The sequence below is a fragment of the Brassica napus genome, chromosome C4 (assembly GCF_020379485.1).
Source record: "Brassica napus cultivar Da-Ae chromosome C4, Da-Ae, whole genome shotgun sequence".
NCBI classification, from domain to species: domain Eukaryota; kingdom Viridiplantae; phylum Streptophyta; class Magnoliopsida; order Brassicales; family Brassicaceae; genus Brassica; species Brassica napus.
In genome coordinates this window covers 744,730-767,369 of record NC_063447.1, presented here as the reverse complement: position 1 = coordinate 767,369, position 22,640 = coordinate 744,730, and the positions used below count along the sequence as shown (strand labels likewise).

The 22,640-nt window shown below is 34.9% G+C and overlaps 3 protein-coding genes, 1 long non-coding RNA gene and 1 other non-coding gene across 5 annotated transcripts; 1 reads left to right on the top strand and 4 right to left on the bottom strand.

Annotated features, from left to right (window-relative positions):
• Positions 1-1,779: 1,779 nt before the first annotated feature.
• LOC106391905 (E3 ubiquitin-protein ligase hel2) lies at positions 1,780-4,668 on the bottom strand. Its single transcript, XM_013832640.3, has 7 exons — positions 4,420-4,668; positions 3,877-4,152; positions 3,582-3,790; positions 3,462-3,510; positions 3,306-3,395; positions 3,159-3,221; positions 1,780-3,083 (listed from the first exon to the last, which is right to left on the bottom strand). Exons 1-7 carry the CDS (start codon positions 4,585-4,587, stop codon positions 1,926-1,928), a joined length of 2,013 nt encoding a protein of 670 aa, XP_013688094.1. The 5' UTR covers positions 4,588-4,668; the 3' UTR covers positions 1,780-1,925.
• A 64-nt stretch (positions 4,669-4,732) lies between these two features.
• Positions 4,733-4,805, top strand: TRNAA-UGC. Its single transcript has one exon. It is a non-coding gene; the product is annotated as a tRNA-Ala (tRNA).
• A 1,843-nt stretch (positions 4,806-6,648) lies between these two features.
• Positions 6,649-8,114, bottom strand: LOC106396363 (short-chain dehydrogenase reductase 3b). The gene is made up of 3 exons (XM_013836733.3): positions 7,945-8,114; positions 7,406-7,858; positions 6,649-7,209 (listed from the first exon to the last, which is right to left on the bottom strand). The coding sequence occupies exons 1-3, from the start codon at positions 7,956-7,958 to the stop codon at positions 6,903-6,905; spliced, it is 774 nt and encodes a 257-aa protein (XP_013692187.1). The 5' UTR covers positions 7,959-8,114; the 3' UTR covers positions 6,649-6,902.
• Positions 8,115-10,307: 2,193 nt separating this feature from the next.
• Positions 10,308-12,218, bottom strand: LOC106396362 (probable protein phosphatase 2C 49). The gene is made up of 3 exons (XM_013836732.3): positions 11,833-12,218; positions 11,391-11,588; positions 10,308-11,288 (listed from the first exon to the last, which is right to left on the bottom strand). The coding sequence occupies exons 1-3, from the start codon at positions 11,968-11,970 to the stop codon at positions 10,491-10,493; spliced, it is 1,134 nt and encodes a 377-aa protein (XP_013692186.1). The 5' UTR covers positions 11,971-12,218; the 3' UTR covers positions 10,308-10,490.
• A 6,697-nt stretch (positions 12,219-18,915) lies between these two features.
• LOC106396364 lies at positions 18,916-21,788 on the bottom strand. Its single transcript, XR_001279464.3, has 6 exons — positions 21,352-21,788; positions 20,870-21,025; positions 20,708-20,766; positions 20,568-20,628; positions 20,402-20,466; positions 18,916-19,229 (listed from the first exon to the last, which is right to left on the bottom strand). It is a non-coding gene; the product is annotated as an uncharacterized LOC106396364 (long non-coding RNA).
• Positions 21,789-22,640: the final 852 nt, after the last annotated feature.

The following is a 22,640-nucleotide window of genomic DNA, read 5'->3' as shown; positions in this document are numbered from 1 at the left end:
TAATATGGTTAGAAATTTTTAAACAACATTAAAGAGTGTAAACTTCATTATATATAGCATTTATCGAAAATTTCAATTTTGTGGGGGTTAACCTTCAGATTTTGAAAAAAAAATCAAAAAATTTGACAATTTTTTTAATTGCATATTTGCATCCTTAACATACATATTATGATGGTCAAAGAGGTTTGAAATGTATCTTGTGTCCGTTTCTTTAGAGAATATATATTTTATAGTGTTTAGTCAACTGATTGTGGTAGTACATGAAGTTTTATTAAATTAATTGTTAAAAAATAGAAACGATATTCATGTACCATGAAAAAAAGTTTTGTATACATTAATGAAAATGTATAATGTGGTCAGAAATTTTTAAACAATACTAAATAGTATAAACTTCATTATATAGAGCATTTATCGAAAAACTCAATTTTATAGGGGTTAACCTTTAGATTTTGAAAAAAATTCAAAAATATTACAATCTTTTTTTATTGCATAGTTTCATCCTTAACAGATGTATGATGATGGTCAAAGAGGTTTGGAATGTATGTTGTATCCGTGTCTCTAGAGAATATATATTTTATAGTGTTTAGTCCACTGATTTAAGTAGTATATAAAATTTATTAAATTAAATTTTTTAAAACTATAGTGATGTCTATGTACCATGAAAGAGAGTTTAGCATACATTAATACAAATGTAGAATGTGGTTAGAAATTTTTAAACAACACTAAAGAATATAAATTTCAATATATATTGCAGTTACCGAAAAACTCAATTTTGTATGGGTTAACCTTCGGATTTTGAGAAAAAATTAAAAATATGACAATCTTTATTTATTGCATAGTTTTGTCTTGCTTTTGATCACGATGATTTAGAATCCTTTTTATATCCGTTTCGAATAGAGATGTGTACTACGAAAAGTCTAGGCTATATGGTCTCATGTGTCGATGGTTTGGTTCTAGGTTGCAAAATACGTGGGCATTCTTTGATTTTTTCAGCTTTTGAGCTTTAGTTTTATCTTGCCTTGTACGTAACAATTTCTGATGATCAGTAAATTTAACATTTCATAATAAAAGAATAAATAGAGATTTCATAGTGGCAGTCCACTGATTTTGGCAATACATGAAGTTATATTAAATTAATTGTTAAAAAAATAGAAACGATATTCATATACCATAAAAAAGAGTTTAGTATACATTAATAAAAATATATAATGTGATTAGATAATTTTAAACAACACTAAAGAATATAAACTTCATTATATATAACATTTACCGTAATCTTCATAATCCATATAATTTTTAAAATCTATCAACTTTTAAAATTCACAAACTCTACAAAAATTAATTTAACAAGGAATTAAAAAATCAAACATTTGCGGTGAGCGTGTATCGAACACGCGACCTTCAGATCTTCATCTTACGCTCTCCCATCTGAGCTATCCCGCTTTGTTGTTAAAATAGTAATGGTTCATGCAACAACTTAGATACTGTTGATAGATGAAATCCTCGACGACACAGAGACGTTGTGTTTGTGCCTAGTTCACAACGATTCGATTCGTGAATGATACAATATTACAATGCATCATCTGTCTCTTGGTAAAACCTTATTCGTATTTGTTAACAACATTCTGCCTCAAGCAAGTGAGTTTATGCAACTGGGACTTGCCTGTTAGTTTCTTTGATGCTTTCTAGGCAAAGTTAATTAGTGTTAAGAGTTTTTCTTTGTCTAAAGACAAAATGGATTCCTTTGCATTTGCTAACATTCGATGTTGTTAGTCCATATACTTCAACATAAGCTCTTTACTACATCCAAAAAGACACAAAACACATGCAAGCTTATATGACTTGGTTCATCTGTGCAAAAGCTGTCATATCATTGTCTATTTTCCTAAGGAAGCAAAAGAGAACACAGATTCTTTTTTTTTTAACTAGGAGAAGAGTTTTGCACTTCCTCTCCGCCAAGCACCACGAAGTTGCAACCCATCGGTAGAGCTCTGGCTACTTTTGGATTCATCATTCTTGGATTCTGCTTCAGGCTCTGTTGTGTTAGAAGAACTCCTAAGGTTTGCAGCCATGGATTTCTCGCCAAGACGTGCTCTGAGAAACTTTGGAGTCTTCTTAAATTGCTTCCCTGTGTTGCTGCCTAATCCCACTCCACCACCAGATGAAGTGTCCACAACTGCTTTGCCTTTGTCTTTCTGTATCTTCACCTTGTCTTCATCCTGAGATTTGTCAGAGAACTGCAACTTAAACCCCATGGAGTCACTGCTACTTTCAACCTTCACAGCTTCCCCTTTGTTTTTCTTCAAACCGCAACTCTCTTTTGCCTGTGAACTGCTCTTCAAGCAAGCATTATGGGTATCAATGAGCTCCTTCTGTCTCTTAGGGTCAGGGCAGAGTCTAGCCATATCGAGAACTAAGTGAGACAACCCATACCCTTTCACATACTCTAAGTAAGTTCTTGCATCTATCGAACCATGACGATACTTTCCTGATGTATCCTTGAAGGCCTTGAATAACTCTTCATCGTGACCGAGGCTGGAGCGTATTTTATCAACCAAACTCTTGTTAACAGACTTCACAGCAGAAGCTGGAGGAGAACCAGGATGAGAAGGCTGCTCTAGTGATCTTGTATCAGACATTTTAGCGGTTGAAGTTGTGTAATGATTCCTCTTTGCATTGCAGGGATTCAGTGAAGAACCAGATGAACATCCACCAACTGATGCTTGAGAAGAAGCAAGAGTTCTAGACTGAGATTGAGCAGAAGCGCTAGAAGATTGTACACTGCTTGGAACAGATGCTTGAGTTGGGCCTCGGATTAACGCTGGCCAGGCTTGAGAAGACCTAGCAGCTGCACTTCTATTTGCTTCATGTCTTTGATTGTTACTCTCTGAGTTCTGTACAAATCTTGTTTGCACTCCTCGGTTTGCTTGCACAGAGAGTGGAGGGAAAGAAGATTCTGCCAGACGTGAACCTCCAGAGCTCCTCATAGGTTGAAGAAGAGGATAACTGTCGTCAATGGCATAAGATGCTTGAGATGATCGTCTCCTTCCACGGCGACTCTGGACCTGGAAAGCCGCTTGACTCTGAAACCGAATCAAATATTAAACATAGGCAAACAAAAATTAACACACAAGCTGACAAGAGAGATAGTTACATGCCTGTAACGACGCGCTTTGCTGAGTCCGAGACATTCTACCTCCATGATCAACTGTATTGTGCCTCTAATAAACAAATGCAAGTAATACTTTTAATAGAGCAGAACATAACAAACAATGGGAACAGAAAAGAAAAGAAGAAGAGTTTACTTTCAACTCAGCTTCGATTTGGAAAACTATGAACTTCTTAGCAAGGCAAGACTCGTCTTCACATAAGAAATGGTCACTGCGGAAGTGAGCCTGTTACAATTTCAAGTGAGAAACCAATGCAGCCACTAACATTATACCATAGGATTACATTCATACCTCTAAATCATCATAGTTTCCATAATACTCATATTGACCCGGTCTCAACCTACAATGCCAGATTGAATCAGATTAAATCATTCCAAGGTCAATCAAATTCATATTAAAAATTAAAGTCACCTTTGGCAAATGTGACAGGTGTAATGCTCTCTAGACATATGAGTGTAAAGCTCATTGCCACCATAGAACGGACGCTTACAGAACTCGCACATAGGATGACCAGTGAAGCCTCCTCTTTCACTCTCACTTCCATCAACTTCAGAGTCACCGCTACTTATATGCTGATTCAGCTGCTCCTTAGTAAACAGCTTCTGCTCACAAATGAATACCTGTCATAACAAAAAGCATAAGCTTTGTTCTTTTAAAACACTTAAGACCAAAGAGGGTGGTAGTAGTACTAGTCTCAGCCCCTGACCTTACGACCCACAAGACATAAACTACACATATGCAACTTATGCTGCTGGTTCAAGTGATTCTTCAAGTGTTCAACGCTCTTAAAACGCAAATGATGGTTAGAGACACAAGAGGTGCAGGAGAGTCTGCACATAGACTTAATCTTTGTGTACTGGTTGAAGTCATCGAAGAAGAGTTTGGTTTCTTCATGGTACCAGAAGGAGCCTACACGACCTTCTTTTGGGTCTGATGGGAACGTTGAGAAGTCAGTAATCGTCTTTGTATAATCACCAAACTCCTGCAAGTGTAAAGATCAAAGCTTTTAGTAAATGTTATGAGACCTTTAAAGCACAGTGAGGTGTAAAAGGCTTAACCTTTACAAAGTTGAGACATTTAAGAAAGCATATAGTGTAAATGAAACTCCCCCAAGATTGAGTTTTTTAGTTTTCAGTTTCTAACACAGTAACAAAGTTGAGACCTTTAAAGCACAGTGAGGTGAAAAGGCTTAACCTTTACAAAGTTGAGACATTTAAGAGATGTGGTTAGAGGTGAAAAAAGGTTTGACCTTTGTGACGAAGACGATGGGGCATTCGGTTTTGCAGATGCAGCAGCGGCGATCGCCGAGGATGAAGCGGAGGCGAACGACGCAGGTGGAGCAAACCTCTCGGTGGCCGCAGAAGCCGTAAGCAACCCATTCTAGATTCTCGGCGCAAACGGCGCAGCAATCATCCATTTTTGTTTGTTGTCTCCTCTCTGACTCACAACAGAGAAACTCCTTTGACGCATCAAACAAACCCCACAGAGAAAGGTATGGGAAAATAATTCGAACCGACGCATTTTTATAAAGATGAGATTAGATTGGTTACAAGGAGCAAGATGGGGATGTAGCTCAAATGGTAGAGCGCTCGCTTTGCATGCGAGAGGCACGGGGTTCGATACCCCGCATCTCCACTTTTGTTTGTTTTTGCATTTTTCCGTGTACAAATTACAAGTCCAGACCCAATCTCTCAACGTAAGCCCATTTGTTTATAAGGGCCTATCGATTATTTTATGTTTGAAGCCTATATAGCATTGGAATTGGCTTTTAACTGCACAAACAAATCCATAAAGTAGATCATTGTCATTGAGATGATTTCCTTACATCTGATGAATGAGATAATCAAGGTCATTGCAAATTGAGGTGGTGGTAGAATCTTAAATCAACAATGGGTTGTAGCTCAAATGGTAGAGCGCTCGCATGCGAGAGTCACGGGGTTTGATCCCTGGCCGCTCCATTATTTTTATGCATTGAACCCAACCATTAATAATGTTTTGAAATCGGACCGGCCGGTCGAACCAGTTCGACCGTGACTCGTTGAAGAAGCCGAGTCTGGTACGGTTTAAAACTCGGATTTGAGAAAAACCAGTGATCCGGTTTTTAAAAGATCCTTGTTATAGTTTTTTCACACTTATTAAGAAAACATATAAAATTGTATTTTCCAATACATTGTTTTTCTTAATTAACTATTCCCAATAACTTTTAACCAATGAGATTTTATTAAACACAATTGTATTTTTTGAAAAGTACAATTTTTCATTAATTAATATATTGAAAATGTAAAAATTGTATCTTTTAGAAACAATTTTTTTTTTCTAAAACATGAATCTTTTAGGAACGAAGAGAGTATTTTCAATTGTTATTAAAAATTAATATTTCATAATCAATGTTTAACTTTCACTACTTAATTGGTTTTCCTTTTAGTTCTATTTTTTTAAGAAATTTTTTTAAAATATCTTTTTGACTCTCATATTCTATTCTCATTTTGCCATATTCATAAAATTTAAGATTTATAATTATAAAAATAAATAAATACGTAATTTAAACAGTCGTTCATATGGTTTTTTATCAGTTTCAGTTTACATATATTATTCACTTGTTAACTGTATATCTAACTAAATTTATTGTTATTGTTTATTATCTGATTAATAAAAGAGAACATAGAACGTATCATATGGAGAACTACATTTCAGGTCCATATAATGTAATATATGATTAGATTTATTTATTTTTTAAATAGAAAACCCGGTTCGACCGGTTGAACTGGTCCAACCAGTCAACCAGTAGCCATACCGACTCGGTATCCGGTCCGGTTTTCAAACACGTTGCCTAAATACATCTCTAACTTTGTCTGCAATACAATCTTCAACATTTCCAATGTTGGCCCTTTGGGATATTCCAAGCAACCATATACTGAGGCTACAAACCCTTTCAACAAGTGGGGAGTGGACCAAAGGAATGTGACACAGCCAGTGAAGAGATCCCAGATTGGTCACATTCATTTTGATAGATACTTAACTTTTTGTCGACTACAAATACAATAAGTGGGGAGTGGACCAAAGGAATATGACACATCCGGTGAAGAGATCCCAGATTGGTCACATACATAAATACTGAGGCTACAAACCCTTTCAACAAGTGGGGAGTGGACCAAAGGAATACGACACATCCAGTAAATAGATCTCAGATTGGTCACATTCAATTTGATAGATACTTAAGTTTTTTGTCAACTACCAATACAATGAGATCAAGTTACAGCGATAAAGTGTTTTAAAAACCACTCCAATCTGACCTGATATTATCTTATATGGGATACTGAACAAGTGTCTATATATTGAGGACTTACCAAGGCCAGGTCCAGTCATTTCATAAACAAATATTTATTAGTCATAAAATGTGTGTGGAAGTGTATCAATGTGTACGGGATTAGTTAATTAAAGAAGAGTTACTAAAAGCTGAATGAGAAGGCCTATTATCTGATCAAAACAATCAACCTTATAAAAATAGTTGTTTAGTTTATTATCCTCGAGATCTGCAATAAGTTGGATAATGGGATCACGGATGCATGTTTCCAAATAAAAATGGAAGCAACATCCCACGTTTCAAGGCAACTTGCTTACCTCAGAAACTATTCAATCCCCATGTATCCAAGTCAACTTTTGACCCAAATAATTTTAAACAACAATTTTATAAAAAATTTAAAAACTCATCATCATGTGCCCAAGTTGTAGCTACGACTTAACCACCGTGTAACCGCCGTCAACAGCCAGGTTCTGACCGCTTACGTAAGCCGACTCATCCGATGCTAGAAACAGAGCAGCCTCTGCCACATGGCTAGCTTTCAACACAATTCCCTTCAGATTCGCCGACGCTGACGTGTTTTCCTCGACCACGTTTGGCTCCATATTGAATCCGTTGCAAACTAATGGTGTGGCCACCCCAAACGGAGCAACGCCGTTTACTCGTATCCCGTACTTTCCCAACCCGCCAGAAGCTGATTTGATCAGTCCTAACAGCCCATGCTTCGACGCCGTATATCTGTCATAAACCTCACAGTTCAATAAATGTAGTAAACTAGTTGAATCGTGGTAGCATGACCTGACCATAATGTTCCTACTAACAATAATACAACGTTATGATCTCATGTGTACAGGTTTGGTCCACTAATACATACATTTGTTAGTTCGGTAATAAACATTTTTTTATTTTAATTGTTGGGAATATCTGAGTTTACCCGTGTGGTGCCGTCCCGGCGATCTCAGCGGCGACGCTGGTGGTGCAAATAATGGACCCACGCGTGCCTTTCTCCACCATGGCGCGTGCCGCGTGTTTGATGAACGCGGCTGCTCCACGGAGGTTCACGGAGATTGTTCGGTCTAACGCATCAAGATTTAGGTCGAGAATGCTCACAAACGGCTCTATAACGCCGGCGTTACTAAACACAACGTCAAGCTTTCCGTGTTTGTCGACGGTGTACTTAACGGCGTTTTCTACTTCTGTCTCATTTGTGACATCGCAATGATAGTAACTCGCCTTGTCTTCTCCTATGGAAACGGCAAGTTTTTGACCGAGCTCGTCTTGTACATCAACTATAACGACTCGAGCGCCGTGTTTCGTGAACAACCTGACGGACTCAGCTCCAATCCCGCTTGCTCCGCCGGTGATGATTACGACTTTGCCCTCTAATCTGCAAAGATTCAACAAATCATATTGCATAAATATAAATTTATGTATACCGTTATATGGAAATGGTATGAGAGATCAGAAAATTGCCTGCGTCCAGACATTGTTGAAGCGTTCTGAATGATATTTACGAGAACTGATGTGCTGATATTTATGCATGTGTATTATATGCATGTATGTGAAAAGTCAACTCTATCGTGCCATGTGAGTTTCACTTTTTTTAATGGCTCAAGAATTGTTCTGACCGTCTGAACTGTGCACCGCTAATAATTACGCTTGTCATCTTTATAATAATGTATTTAATTAGGTTTAGATTATGTGTTAATTTATTAAATTTTCTAGATGTATTTGCTTAAATATTACGGTCTGACTTTTAGTGGTCTCAAAGGTTCTGATAATGTTCTTGTATTCTCAGATCCTTGTAAAATGGTGCAAGTCAATTAAAACCACCATTAAATTTGTGGGAATGATGTTCTTTATTAGCGTTCTCTATCTCTGGTTTATCTCTTTGTTGTTTGCATTAACCTTGGGGATTTTTTTAAAAAAATACGTAAACTAATTTCGATTTGCTAAAGGGGTAACGGTGCTTTCACAACTTGACCACATGTTCAATTAACAACACTTAGCATTGTCTTAGCTCTCTGTTAAACATAGTTGACGTCATTAAAAAAAATGTAAAATTTCCTAATTTTAAAAGTATATGTATTTAATATAGGCAACTAAAATTAGTTCTTGTATTAACTAAAAATCTTAATAGTTCATATATTTTTTTAGCAAATGAAAATTAGTTATTTTCCCTTAATCATGTGTATTGCATTTGTTCATGCAGTTTGCTACAAGTGATTTAATCTTTGCATCAGTTTTGCTTTCTGCACAAGTACTTATTTTTTTATTATCATATTATAGTGATCAATAATCCTGACGCACATATTTATGTACATATCCTATAGATAAACCATATATAGAACTCCATTTAAATCCTGGACTAAAAGCACAAAATTAGTTATTTACTTTTTATAATAATATTTTTTTTTATTTCTTTCAGATATTTCTTTCTCAAAATATACCAAAATTGAATAATATAAATAGTTAACAGAATTAGAAAACTGTTAAATTGAATAACAAAGAAGTTAATGGAATCTTCAATTTCCTCCTATTCAATCAAATGTTTATAGATTCAATACCCCACCTAAAAGAATTTATGAAATAGATCATTGGATAATAAAATAATTTAATAGTAAAACATTGGATAGTAAAAAAAAACATTTTGCTATGAGTGGTGGACCACAATCAGTGATCATCCTACTACTCAACAAGTGAAATTTGGGCTAATAAAATAATATTATTTACACACACAAGGAAGGCTATCCATGTTATTTTATTTTGTATAGTTAAAAGTTAAAGTTGATAAAATAATAAATGTGAATGAGCCTTAACATTTTCTCTGCTTTATATTCACGTGAGAAAATAAAAAAAAAGTATTTTGTTTTATGATAAGCATTTTGCTTGGTTGATGTTTTTATGATATTTCAAAAGAAATTGTTCAATCTTACAAGTGGAATCTAACTCTTTGGGTCTGCCTATATGATATTTCATATAAGTTATTAAACTCTCAGTTATATATGTAAAAAAGTTGAATTTTAAAAGATATACGGCATATTTAATAGATAATAGAAAGTTGTTAAATTAATGTCTTTAAAAAATATATCATAATGAAAAATGTCATTATCAACGACCATACATGTCACAAGAAATACTATACAAGCTATATATCATCCAGTTCCGGAGCTTCTGCTCCATGATAAAAGAAATTTCCTTGAATCATCACGAAAGAGTGTGTACTCAGCTTCATTCTCATTCCTTCTTTTAAACCAAGGTATATGTCTCGATTCATATTGATATTTTTTCTTTAAAAAAAACATTTCTCTATGGGTTCTTAAGATTCGAGCTATAATAACTTGAGGTAGAGGTTGTCGTCTAGGTTGAGGTTGAGATAGAAGTTATTATCCTGGTATAATCACAATCACCAATCACTCTATTATTCAAAAAAGCAAAAATTGGGCAATAGAATATCTTTTTTTTTTCACACAAAAAGGTTATCTATGTTATTTTATGTGAAATCTTTAAATAAAGGAAAATTACAATGTATATAACACAAAAACATTACAATAAAGAGAATAATCATAATAAGCAAATGGATAGAGTAAACTACAGTGCCAGCTTATAGCATGTGTTGACGGTCATTTGCACTAGGTCATTTAATTTTTGGCAATTTTTTTAGAAATTAAGGTCCTTATTTGGTAAAACCCTATAGATTAAGGTCCTAAATTTTAAATTGATAATAAGGTCCTTATTCAATAATTCCAACCTAGAAATTGATTAAAAACCTAGAAATTAAAGTCCTTATTTGATAATTCAAAGGTTGTATGTAATTAGCTACCAAGCAATCCAAATTCAATGTGACTTGATAAAATGTAATATAAGCTTAAATGGAGCAAGTTTATGTACATAAACTTGAATCCATGCACGAAACAAATAACCTCTATAGCTTACACAAAAAATGGAGCACGTAGACACTTGAAGTTACATACATACAAAAGCAACAAAAAATTCAGGACGCCTATCATCTTTTCAAATCAGCCGTCCAAAAAGGCCCTCAAGCTCTGAAAAGCATCTGCCGTCAAACTACAACACATTTGCTTCTCCACCGTAGGATCAGCCGCTACCGCCACGTTATCAACCGGCAAGAAGCAAACAACCACCACCGTTAAGTTATCAAACGTATTTAGCCTCAAAGCCTCCAAAGCAAGCTCTCTAGCACTTCTCATCGGATCATCGTGACGGCGTAATCCACGCCTGACTATACTAACGGCTTCTTGACTCGTCAAAACATCCCAAATCCCGTCGCATCCCATTATCAGAAACTCGTCTTCCTCTGTTAATCTTATCTGCTTGATCTCTGGCTCAGCTATGAGTGGAGAACGTGAGCCTCGCGGTAGCTTCATGTCCCAGTCGCCAAGAGCTCGTGTCACCGATAAAATGCCGTTTAAGTAACCGTCGTCGACGAAGCCGCCACATGATTCCACTCTACTTCTTTCGGGTAAGTAGATTGGTCTATGGTCTTGAGACATGTCTATTGCTTCGCCGTTCCTACAGAGAACGGCTCTGCAGTCCCCTGCATTCGCCACCATCAAGTGTCTTCCAAACACAAGGGCGGTGAGAGCCGTGGTACCAGAAGAAGGGTTGATGCTACGGTCCTCTGATAAAGCAAGATCGGCTTGAAGAAACGCGTTCCTCAATGAACTCTTGACTTCTTCTACGTAGATACTGTTCACTTCAGATGTTTGTGGAAATTTTTCGTCTTCGAAGAATAGTTTAATAGCGTTTTTTCTTACGTAAGCTGCTGCTTCTGGTCCTCCATGGCCATCAAAAACCTACATATACAAGATGCAAAAAAAAAACAGTAAATTGACTTATCTTATGATCAAGCAATTAATCAAATGAAATAATAATTTGCACTATATAAAATGCAATACCGCGTAGAAAGCACTAGGTTTTGGTAAGTCATGAAGAGACGCAACACGAGAAGATAGATCGTCTATGCAAATGTGTTCGTCTTCCATGGATCTCCTTGGTCCAATATCAGCATAGCTCCCAGAGCGTATAACCGGAACATCTAACGAGACACTTGAACTACAATCATCATCATCATCCGATTCCGAACATCTTAAACCCTGTTCCATTGGTCAAAAGGTACACACATCCTAAGACAAGATATTTACACAGAGACACGAACCTTCCGACCAAAGTAGTTTAAAACTCCAACTGACAATTCAGACAACATAATCAATCCGGTTTTGTAATAAATACATCCTCTTTGATGAATATAAGAACCTAAAATTCAATTCCTCTCACAGAGCAAACCCCACAAAGCCCAACCGGAGAAAAATAAATCCAATTTTTAACAGAGACACTTACCGAAAGAGAAACTGGTGATTTAACGGCGGAGAGAGAGACGCCGTCTATATCTGTAACGCCGGCTGATGCTCTTAACAGTTGTATATCTAAAACCGCCGGTAAACTCTGTTGGAACGTAACCTCTGCTTCAGCCACCATCTATGTTCTCTTCACATCAACCACGAAAAAAAAAACCAAAACTCGATAACTTTCCTCAGAGAACTTCTTGTCGGTTTCGCTGCGTGCGTCACTTGCCTTTGTTTGTGTGTTTTGAAATTACAATTTTTTTTGAGACGCGTGCGTGTGTGCTTTCTTCTGATTAATATATATATACGGTGTGATTCCAAGTGTCGGTGACCGGTTACCGGCGGCCACAAGTTAACTGAGAGGCTACGTGGCGTGTTCGAAGTTAGTGTGTGGGTTATTGGTGTTACACGGCTACGTGTTGTCTTTTTGGTGTTTTGGCTCTGACGCGCGGAGCTTTATATTGGAATGACATAACCACTCTCCGTTTAAAGCACCAACTATGGTTGACTTTATGAAATTTAATAAGTTAGTTATTGACATCATACCGTTCTATTGAGGGTAAGTTTGGAATATTAATAAACCGACCAGAATCTAAAGAATTTCTTATCATGTTCACACTTGTGTTTCGTAGCAAAGTTGTCAACCTGCCCCCACAAGTACATGTTTATGATGAATCTGGACCGTTCAAAGCACTAGCTGTGACTTGGTCCCATGGTTCTCGACGGTCCAGAGAACTCTAGACGCGTCTGGAGCTGAAAGAAGTCTACAAAGGCTTTTACAACTTTTTTTTTTTTTTTTTTTTTTTGCTAACCGAGTATTCTGGTTCTACCGGGGTGGTCCAGACTAGAGACCGAAGTAAGCATGGACGCTGACAGTGCGTCACCATGTGGCTCACCGTGTAACGGTCTTCGGTCTCGGGTGCTGTAGCCCACATGTAAATTCTGCAGTGGCCAAGACTCGAATCCAGGGGCGGACACTGCAACTGGAGCTCTTATACCACTAGACCAAATCAACTTAGTATATATCACCGTAAATACTAAATTAATGTCTCTTTAGTGATGCCTTAATAAGTTAAGTTGTTGCTCCAATCCATAACATCGTCAATTTTATCACTTGCTTTTAGTTTTATTGTGTGTTTTGTCAGTGTGTGTCCATAAGTATATGTTTTATTGTGTTTTAACTTTATTGTGTTTTTGTCAGTGCGTGTCCATAAATATACTTAAAATATCTCGAGCGATGGATGAGTCATCTCCATTCTAATAGCATCGTGATTATATTAACATTACTTTCAATAGCTAGTTATTTTAATTTTAGTAAACTTCCTTCAAGATTTTGCTAATTAAAGATCCTCGCCTAATCAATAGAGGAAACGTGTTTCATGAAAATTCCAATAAGCCCAAAACTTGTCAAACGTATAAATAATCCCCAAGAGATAAAAGTAACTGAAAATTGGCATTATTAAAGTCTTCATTGTTTGTTAGGTCCTGTTTAAATAAGGTTGTACACTGGCCAGTATGTTAGGTGTGCATCTTCTTCAGGGTCGTGCCTGAAAAAATAGTCCTACAAGTAAATAAATTTATTTTGGCCATTTATCTTGAAAAATATTGAAAAGTAGTTAACATTGCACTCTTTTTACTCGTACACAGATTTTTGGTTACTTTTAATTATGTAAACTATATTTATCATTTTCTGGCCCTGAAGCACATGCGTGATTAGCTTGTATTCAGGGCCGGCTCTCTTCTTCTTTTACATTTTTGTGTTTACAACTTGTAAAATGTCGCTCAATAAAAAATCTTTGTAAATGTGTTTGAAAAAAATACTAAGATGGTTGTGTAATTTTTGAAAACGTAACTACCAATAGTGTAACATATAAACAAAAATACAAACATAAAGAACATTGTGGTTTTTATGTGCGTGAATGAAAGAGCTGGGAGTTTATACATAACTCAAGAATTGGAAGATGACACACAAAGGTCCATCGGTAGTAATAAATAAGCGCACAAAGAAATGCTAATGAGATATTGATGTATATGACGGACGCAATAAAGTTTTGATATTTGGTCTCGTGGGCTAGTTTATAATAAAATGCAATCTCCGCCATCAAACTCTAACCTGATAATAAAGCCCAATATGTTAGCTAAGTTGATTTCCTTGCTCGTAAAGTCATGGCCATGATGACTTGTTCGTGTGGATGAACTTCAAAGAAACATAATTTGACTAGCATAAGATATTGAGAAGTAATTGTGTCATTTCCTAACTTTGTCATCAAACTACATGTGTTTCTATAACTAGAAGACTCAAGAGCGACTGATTGGAAAATCAGCACCTAAGAAAGGATTCTACAGTTTTTATATATATATTAGATAGATGTGCTTTAAGCGGGATAAGAAGTCTATATTAATATTAAAATTATATATTATGATTATATATAACATAAGGTACACTTTAAGCGATAGTTATATAGAACTAAATGTATGATTGTTATCAGGAGCGAAGCCAGAAACTTTTTATAATAGATTCACTAATATTAAAATTTAATATATGATGTTCGCAAGTTTGAGAAGAAGCTTTGGAAAATAATTTTTTTATATTTCGCCTATCACATTGTAGTAGTTATACACTTAGGGGTTTAACAAATAAAATCAAAAAATGAATCAATAACATATTATAAGCAAAACAATAACTGTGTGAAATAATAAAGTATAACTCCTTTAAATTCAGAAAACATAGTTGCATAATAAAAGAAATTGAAGGTTATTTGACCCTCTAAATTGTAAAGGTTGTTCCAGATACGACCAACACGTGAGACTTGCTGGTGGTTCTCACGTGCTGATGGTTCGTTCCTGGAAGTTTCTTCTCATCTTCAAGGTCGTCTAATGCAGAGCTCTCATGGCGGCGAAGGTGGTGACACTCACATGCTTATATTGCTTGCTCGAGAAGACTAATACACTAAGACGAGACGATTTACAGTGATTCAGTCTCCTCAAAACGGAGATCACCTCATCGGGCAATAACAAAACCGAGTACGACACATTTATCTAGAAATATATTTTCAACGTCCTCTTTCAGCAATGAGAGGTGGTTCTCAAGAACGTGAGTACTCTGCTAAATGCATGAAAGCAGGTATGGTGAAAAAGGTTCTTTCATTAACACTTGGCATCGTACTAAAGTTTCATCGTTTTGTCGTCTCTACGGATATGTCGACTTAATGGCGATAGATCACATGGGTTGCCGTTTTTTAACATAAACGTATAAAGGAATAAGGAATCTTTATTGATGCTATGATTATATTGAGAAAATTGATAAATCAACTAATCGAACTTGAAGCTGAAAGTTTATCACGTAAAAGTGTTCGTCGAGAAAAGTATAGATGGTATGAAGTTTTTTCAAATGAATGTTAGTGTGAATGCATTAAATTCACAGTTTTGGTGAGAAACGTTTTCTACGTGACACCTAAGCATTTTACTAAATAAAAGCTTCTCGTGAAGCCACGTCACCACGTCACATTCCTTGCTAATAAACTTTTAAAGTAAGTTTTAAAAGTGTTTCTCCTTTAATATATAGGGGATTCCTTGCTAATAAACTTTTAAGGTAAGTTTTAAAAGTGTTTCTCTTTTAATATATAGGGAATTTCTTGCTAATAAACTTTTAAGGTAAGTTTTAAAAGTGTTTCTCCTTTAATATATAAGGGATATGGTATGTTTAAGTGGAAAAGGTGAATATATACACCAGAATGGAATGACCAAATATGTATGTACTGAGCTAGTATTAAACTGTATACGTTTCCACTAACATGTTTTAGTTTATACGTTATAGTTCTTAATTAGATTATAGAACAATGATATATAGCTAAGGATGGCTTTTGGTCAAGCTACTTTGGGATTAACAACGGTCAACGACTGTGTCTAATCTCTTCCATCAGAAGTGAAATTGAAGAATGTGAGTTTTGCTTTTAAGGTGAGGAAGAGATGAATGAATGCGAAAAAGTTTTGTTTTTAGGCTAAGACAGTAAAGAGTCGCAAAAAAGGAAAAAAAGGAACAAAGATCACATTGCATGATTTAGACGGTACCTATGCATAAGGCAACTTATTAACTTTCATTATTTCAGACAGCAAGAATATCAATGATATTTGATACAACAAACTAAATTTCATTATCTATGAGTCAATGGACAATGGTTAATGCTAAGAAAACAAAACTTTAGCAAAAAGAGGATAATCAAGAGTTTCCTTTACTAGCTCTTCTTTTATTGTCCACCCACGTTTTAATCGTAAGTTCTAATCCGGTTTTGTTTTTAGACGAAATCTCAAATGAATATATACTAAAAACATGCAGCCTCAACCTCCTCAGGAAGCTAGCAACTCAATCAGTCATATACCACCTTTGGAAGCAGAGAAACAACCTTGTGCACAACCAGGAATCCATCACGGCCACAACTGTTTTCCGAGGCATTGACAAAGAGATAAAGAACATCATCTCAGCAAGAAGGCTGAGAAAGAGATTTAGACCCCTTATGAGCATGTGGCTGAGATAAGGGACTTAGGATATTATCAATTATATGTACCATCTTGTTTTCTCTTCTTTTTTGCCAAGATGGTTCAGAACTAAGATATTACCTTGTAAGATCTTTCCTTCATTATATGATATTTACAATTTAGCAAAAAAAAAATGCGTAATATTTAGTGTTTAAATCATTTATTAATACTAAACCATGCGTCCATTTCTCTTTCAGTTTCTTTCTAGCTACTATAGTAAAAACAAAACTTTAGAACTGCAGCAATATAATTCTGTTGTAGTAAAAGAATTTGTTTGTTAAATAATTTTTACGTTGCCAAAAGAAAAAAAAATATGCGTACCATCATTTTCTTTTGTTATTTTGTGTATAACTCAAATAACATATATGCACATGCTGGATTTGAACTTGATTATATCTTAAAAAATCTATCTATTTGAGAATTGTATTTGGAAACCTCATTCAGCAACAGCTCTTTCTGATTGGTATCACAGGTTTATACGACATAACTAACGATTTGATCTTAACAAAGCTACGTAGAAAGTCGAATGTTTGGTATTACACCAAACATACAGAATGTGAGTCTTTGTTTCCAACCAAAATGTAAACAATGGTTATTATCATGGTTATTATAGTTGCTGAATTATGTTAAAATTATTGCTATACCAGCATATCATATATGGTATATCATCATGTCGGTTCTTTTTCACTTCATCATATCATTACACCAACAAAGTAAATCCTAATTTTAAAATATAAGAATGTTTTATTTTCCCAACAGGGTCGGCCTCAATTGGCTGGTGACTTCTCATACATTACATTGCTACTCAAGTGCTTCTTATGTTATACTTTTAGTGATTAATTATAGACCATTCTTGTCTCTCTTTGATGTAATCTCCTTTACTTTCATCTCTTGAAACTTTAATGGAGAGGATGATGCTGTGGCAAAATCAGCCATCTCTGTGCTTGTAACCAACCCCCATGTTGGGGTGTAAACTCTTCTTAAGTTAATGCATGTTTGTTTGATTAAAAAAAAGAATTATAGACCATTCTTTTTCCTCTTCCCTCATAATGAAAATTCAAAATCAAAAGGCTTAAAAACTATTGTATATATAGTGCATCACTTTTCCCTTTTGACATCGAACACTCGCGTTGTTCTACTATTGTATAGTGCCAAAGTGCATGCTTCTTCAGTCAACATGACTTACCTTTAACCAGATAGCTACTCTCTTCATGCTCAAAAGCATTTGATGTTGCTTCAAATTGTATGTAATCATCATTCAGAGCTTTTTTTCTTTCATGTATATGAACCACAAAAGAAACGTCTGCATGTAAGTATAACATCACGGGTCCAGAGGACAAACATTTCTCCCCCATGTGGAGGGATGTCAGATATTAAAAACATTAAATTAAGAACTCCCTAAGATTTTAGAACATAAAATGAAGAACCCTCAATTATTTTATGATCGTAAACTTTAATATTTCTTCTATCATATATAAAAATCAGTTAAAAATAACTTATTTTTCCTGCCTAGAGGCCAAACATTTCTCCCCCATGTGGGGAGATGTCAGTTTTATTGGAAGTAAATGTTGTTTGAAACATCGTATGCCTAACTTGTGTACCTTATTAATTCACCCACAAGGTGTATTATTTATATACAACATAATCATACTAATCTAACCCGTAATAAGAACACTAGATTAGTCTAAATCCCTTAGATATAGGAATACATCTTTTTCTCAGGATATACATAGGATATACAGACCAAGGCGGGTAGGGTTTAAACCCTAGGACAGGGGCTAGGGTTTAGGGTATAATCCTAGGCTAGGGTTTAGGGTATAACCCTAGCCTACGGTTTAGGGTATAACCCAAAGGCTAGGGTTTAGGGTTAGGGTATAACCCAAAGGCTAGGGTTTAGGGTTAGGGTTTAACCCTAGGGCTAGGGTTTAGGATTAGGGTTTAACCCTAGGGCTAGGGTTTACGGTTTGGGGGTTAGGGTTTAACCCTAGGGCTAGGGTTTAACCCTAGGGCTAGGGTTTAAGGTTTAACCCTAGGGCTAGGGTTTAGGCTTAGGGTTTAAGCCTAGGGCTAGGGTTTAGGCTTAGGGTTTAACCCTAGGGCTAGGGTTTAGGGTTAGGGTTTAACCTAGGACTAGGGTTTAGGGTTTAACCCTAGGGCTAGGGTTTAGGGTTAGGGTTTAACCCTAGGGCTAGTGTTTAGGGTTTAACCCTAGGGCTAGGGGTTTAGGGTTTAACCCTAGGGCTAGTGTTTAGGGTTTAACCCTAGGGCTAGGGTTTAACCCTAGGGCTAGGGTTTAGGGTTAGGGTTTAACCCTAGGGCTAGGGTTTAGGGTTTAACCCTAGGGCTAGGGGTTTAGGGTTTAACCCTAGGGCATGGTTTAGGGTTTGACCCTAGGGCTAGGGTTTAGGGTTTGACCCTAGGGCTAGGGTTTAGGGTTTGACCCTAGGGCTAGGGTTTAGGGTTTGAACCTAGGGTTTATTAACCCTTATGTGGAGTTTTGGGGTTAACTTTTTGTTAGGGTTTAGGGTTAGGGAGAAATATATAAGCATATACATACACATATATACACAATATGAATATTCCTACGCATATACATACATACAGAGATCCGGTTATGTGACAAACAGAAATCCGGTGAACCCATTCTTAAAATGAGCAGATCCGGCGAACCCGTAACCATTGAGAGATGAGCGGCGGAGAGGAGATGTGAAGGTGAAGCGACGGCGACGAGTAAAGCAGATGAAATAAGTTAAGTAACGCTGAAAATAGCTCCGGTGAAACTCAAGCTTCAAACCGAGACAACAGTGGTCTCTATTGCCGTGCCATAATGTAAATGAATGAAACCTTCGTTTAGAGCTGCAAAAAATATTTAAAGATCAAAGACATCATTTATTACTTCACAGGCATGATATAGTGATAAGAATTTGAGTTTATACATTAGAACACTAAGATAATTAGGATTAATAAGTTGGGTTTATAATGAAAACATCAATTTCCTAAGTAACAAACAATATAGATAATTTTTAATTGTTAAAGAATTAGAGTAATTAGATGCTGGAGATTATAGTTTCAGATGCATTTTTGAAATATTAAAAACTGAATTAAAACGTTTATCTTTATTTAATTATGACAAACAAATATTAAGTAATTTGATTATCTTATTTTTAAAATAGTTACAAAACTGAATGATAAATATTTAATAAATATTGTTTACAAAAATAAACTTGTTATATAATTAATATTTTTGTAAGTTATAGTATTTTTCTCTATAAATATATATTATTGTTTTTATTGAAAATATTTTTATTATTGGCTTCGACAACCATAATGTCTCGATTGGGATGGAGGTCAAGCAAAGAAGCAGACGAGAAGCAAGAAAACAATGGAAGCGAGAGAAGGAGAAATCATGGTTGCATGTCTAGAGTGAAATTCTTAGCATGCTTGTCGATAAAGCTCAAATAAAATATATTATCTACCGATCACCACGACAAGATACTATATTTTATTTGTTTGTGACAAATTTACACATAAAGTCTAATGATCAAATCTAGTTATGTAATTTTTTTAAAACAAAAAAAAATCTTGAAAAATTAGAAATTTTGAAAAGAAACGTTTTTCTGTTTTTTTTAGACAATTGTTGCCAAAAATATCAGAAAAAAAACAAACAAAAATAAAAATAAAATTGATTTTTTTTGCTAAAAAGAAAATTGTTTATAATTGCTAGTGTTTTAGGATAAACTTAATGATAGTAAGTGTCAAAGCAAATGAAACATAATGTCTAAAACGATCTTAATGACAAAATATTATAATCTATTTGTTAGCATACAAATTTACAATTAGGTTTCCATGATCAAACTAGTTATATAATTTTTTTCTCTAAAAACTTTGAAAAAGGAGTTTTAAGAAGAAAAAAAACGTTTTGGTTTCTATCTTTTAAAACAAATATTTGACAAAAAAATTATAAAAATGTTTAGGGAAAGAAAAAAAAAACAGAAAATTAAAAAGAGGTTAAAAGTAAAAGAGAAGACCTGATTAACAGAAAACGAGTGAAGAACGAAGGCATCATCCGATCAAAGTAATCATCCTTCACAATCTGCAAAAAAAAAAAAAAAAAAAAAAAATTAGATTACAAGTTAAGACATGTTGAGATCTGTGTCATGGTTAAATAATATGATAGTGAGAAAGAGCAATTACCACGACTTGAAGATTCGTAAGCATTTTGTTGTGGACTATAGAAGTCATATGGAGTCGGATCCTGCTAAGTGAAAACAACTATAGCATTATTATATAATATAACATATAATAAAGTGAAGGCTAAAAGAAACTAAACTCACCTTGTGTGTTGATGTCTTTTGCTTGACACGACGACCTGGTCAAAGCACTAGCTAGCTTCCTGTTCATTGATTCAAAAAATGACCCCCGTGTTTCAAAATTGGATCTGATAAAGTAAGATGGTAGCAGAAAAATTGAATGGTCAGACAAAGATAAGAATATACCCTGAAGCAAAAGGTCTCTATGTGAGGGTTGGTGGCAGGCAAAGGGTCTCCTTCAGAAGCACGTTGTCACTTTTTGATGTAAGATCATCAGAATACGGACTCATGGAGCTTTTTTGTTTGAAACGTCACAGCCGGTTGAATCTTTTTTCCTCCTTGCTGTAAATATAAGAAAACAACATTTAAGGGACTTATATTTAAGTAAAGGGTTACCCAATATGAGAGGTTATTCTCTAATCTCATCTTCGAAACGATAACCAAATATCATATTATTTGGCACAACAAAGAAAACTAAACCTAAGTTACAAAACAAAAAAAGAAAACTAAACCTTACTTATTATACAGAGCAAGATTGCAAAACCATAATAAATAGCAACTAAGCAATCTCTAAATCAGACAAATTATGTGGCAAGACACAAACTAACATAGTGAAAGACCAATCCCAGTTTGTAACAATAACCGAATTAAAAGAAAAGTAGCAGTACCTGAAGGAAGGAGAGGTCGACGCCAATGTTGTTTCGGTTGACAAAGTAGAGATATAATGGAATCTAGAGAGAGAGAGAGAGAGAGAGAGTCACGATACGATTTATAGAGGAAGTATAAATGAAGGAGAGAGCTGGTGATCCAGAAGAACATTAGCCCTCTATGCGGAGGAGAGAGACATCTTTTATTTCTCATCAAAGCTATATATTGACAGGTGGAGATTTTGATTACCTTTATTACAACAACGGTCATCATTTAAATTTTAAAGCGACAGTAACCTTTTCAAAATTTTGTTACCGTTGGTTTAATCTTTTATTTCTTCTTTTTTTATTATCATATTATTTATAGAGATTTATCTCACATAAAATGAAAATATTACCTGTTTTTAATTTAAATTGTATATATAGGAAAATTCCCGTTAAAAGGTAGTAGTTGGCAATGCTCTAAATTCCTTTTGTCAAATTTGAACAAAAGTAATATTTACGTACAAAACTATATAACATACTCAGTCACCCAAAGAAATGTTATATAGATGTAGCAAATGTAAAAGTTGACCGATTAACAAGAGTGTGACAGCCGATCATATAAAAAGATTGCTTACCGTTAACATTTGAAGTCTTTATACATAGTTGCCGCACAGAGTTACATTTTTTTAGCAACATAAATTACGAAATAAGTAAGATTTTAGGAGGGTTTATTTGTGAAAGAGTTATTCTTGGGTTCACCCCCTAGGGTGAACCTTTGGGTTCACCAACCAATAGAAAATTGTCATTTTAAATCTAGTATCTTTTAATTAAGGAAACCAAATAACTTGGCAAATTATATTATTTTTTCAAAATAAAATTTAAAAATAAATAAAAATAATATATAAAAAACGAATTCAAAAAAAAAAAATTGTTGTCAACAAAACACTAAACCCTAAACTCTAATACTAAACCTTAAACTCAAATCCTAAACCCTAAATCTTTGGGTAAACCCTAAATCTTTGGGTAAACCCCTAAACCCTTAGAAAAACACTAAACATGTTGTCAACAAAACACTAAACCCTAAACTCTAATCCTAAACCCTAAACCCTTGGGAAAACCTTAAACCCTTGGGTAAACCCTAAACCCTTGGGTAAACCCTAAACCTTTAGGTAAACCCTAAACCTTTAGGTAAACCCTAAACCCTTGGAAAAACACTAAACATTTGGATAAATTCTAAATTATAAATCTTAAACACTAAACTCTAAATCTTAAAAATAAATATTTTTTTAAATAATATTTTTTTAGAACTATTGGTATTCTTATTT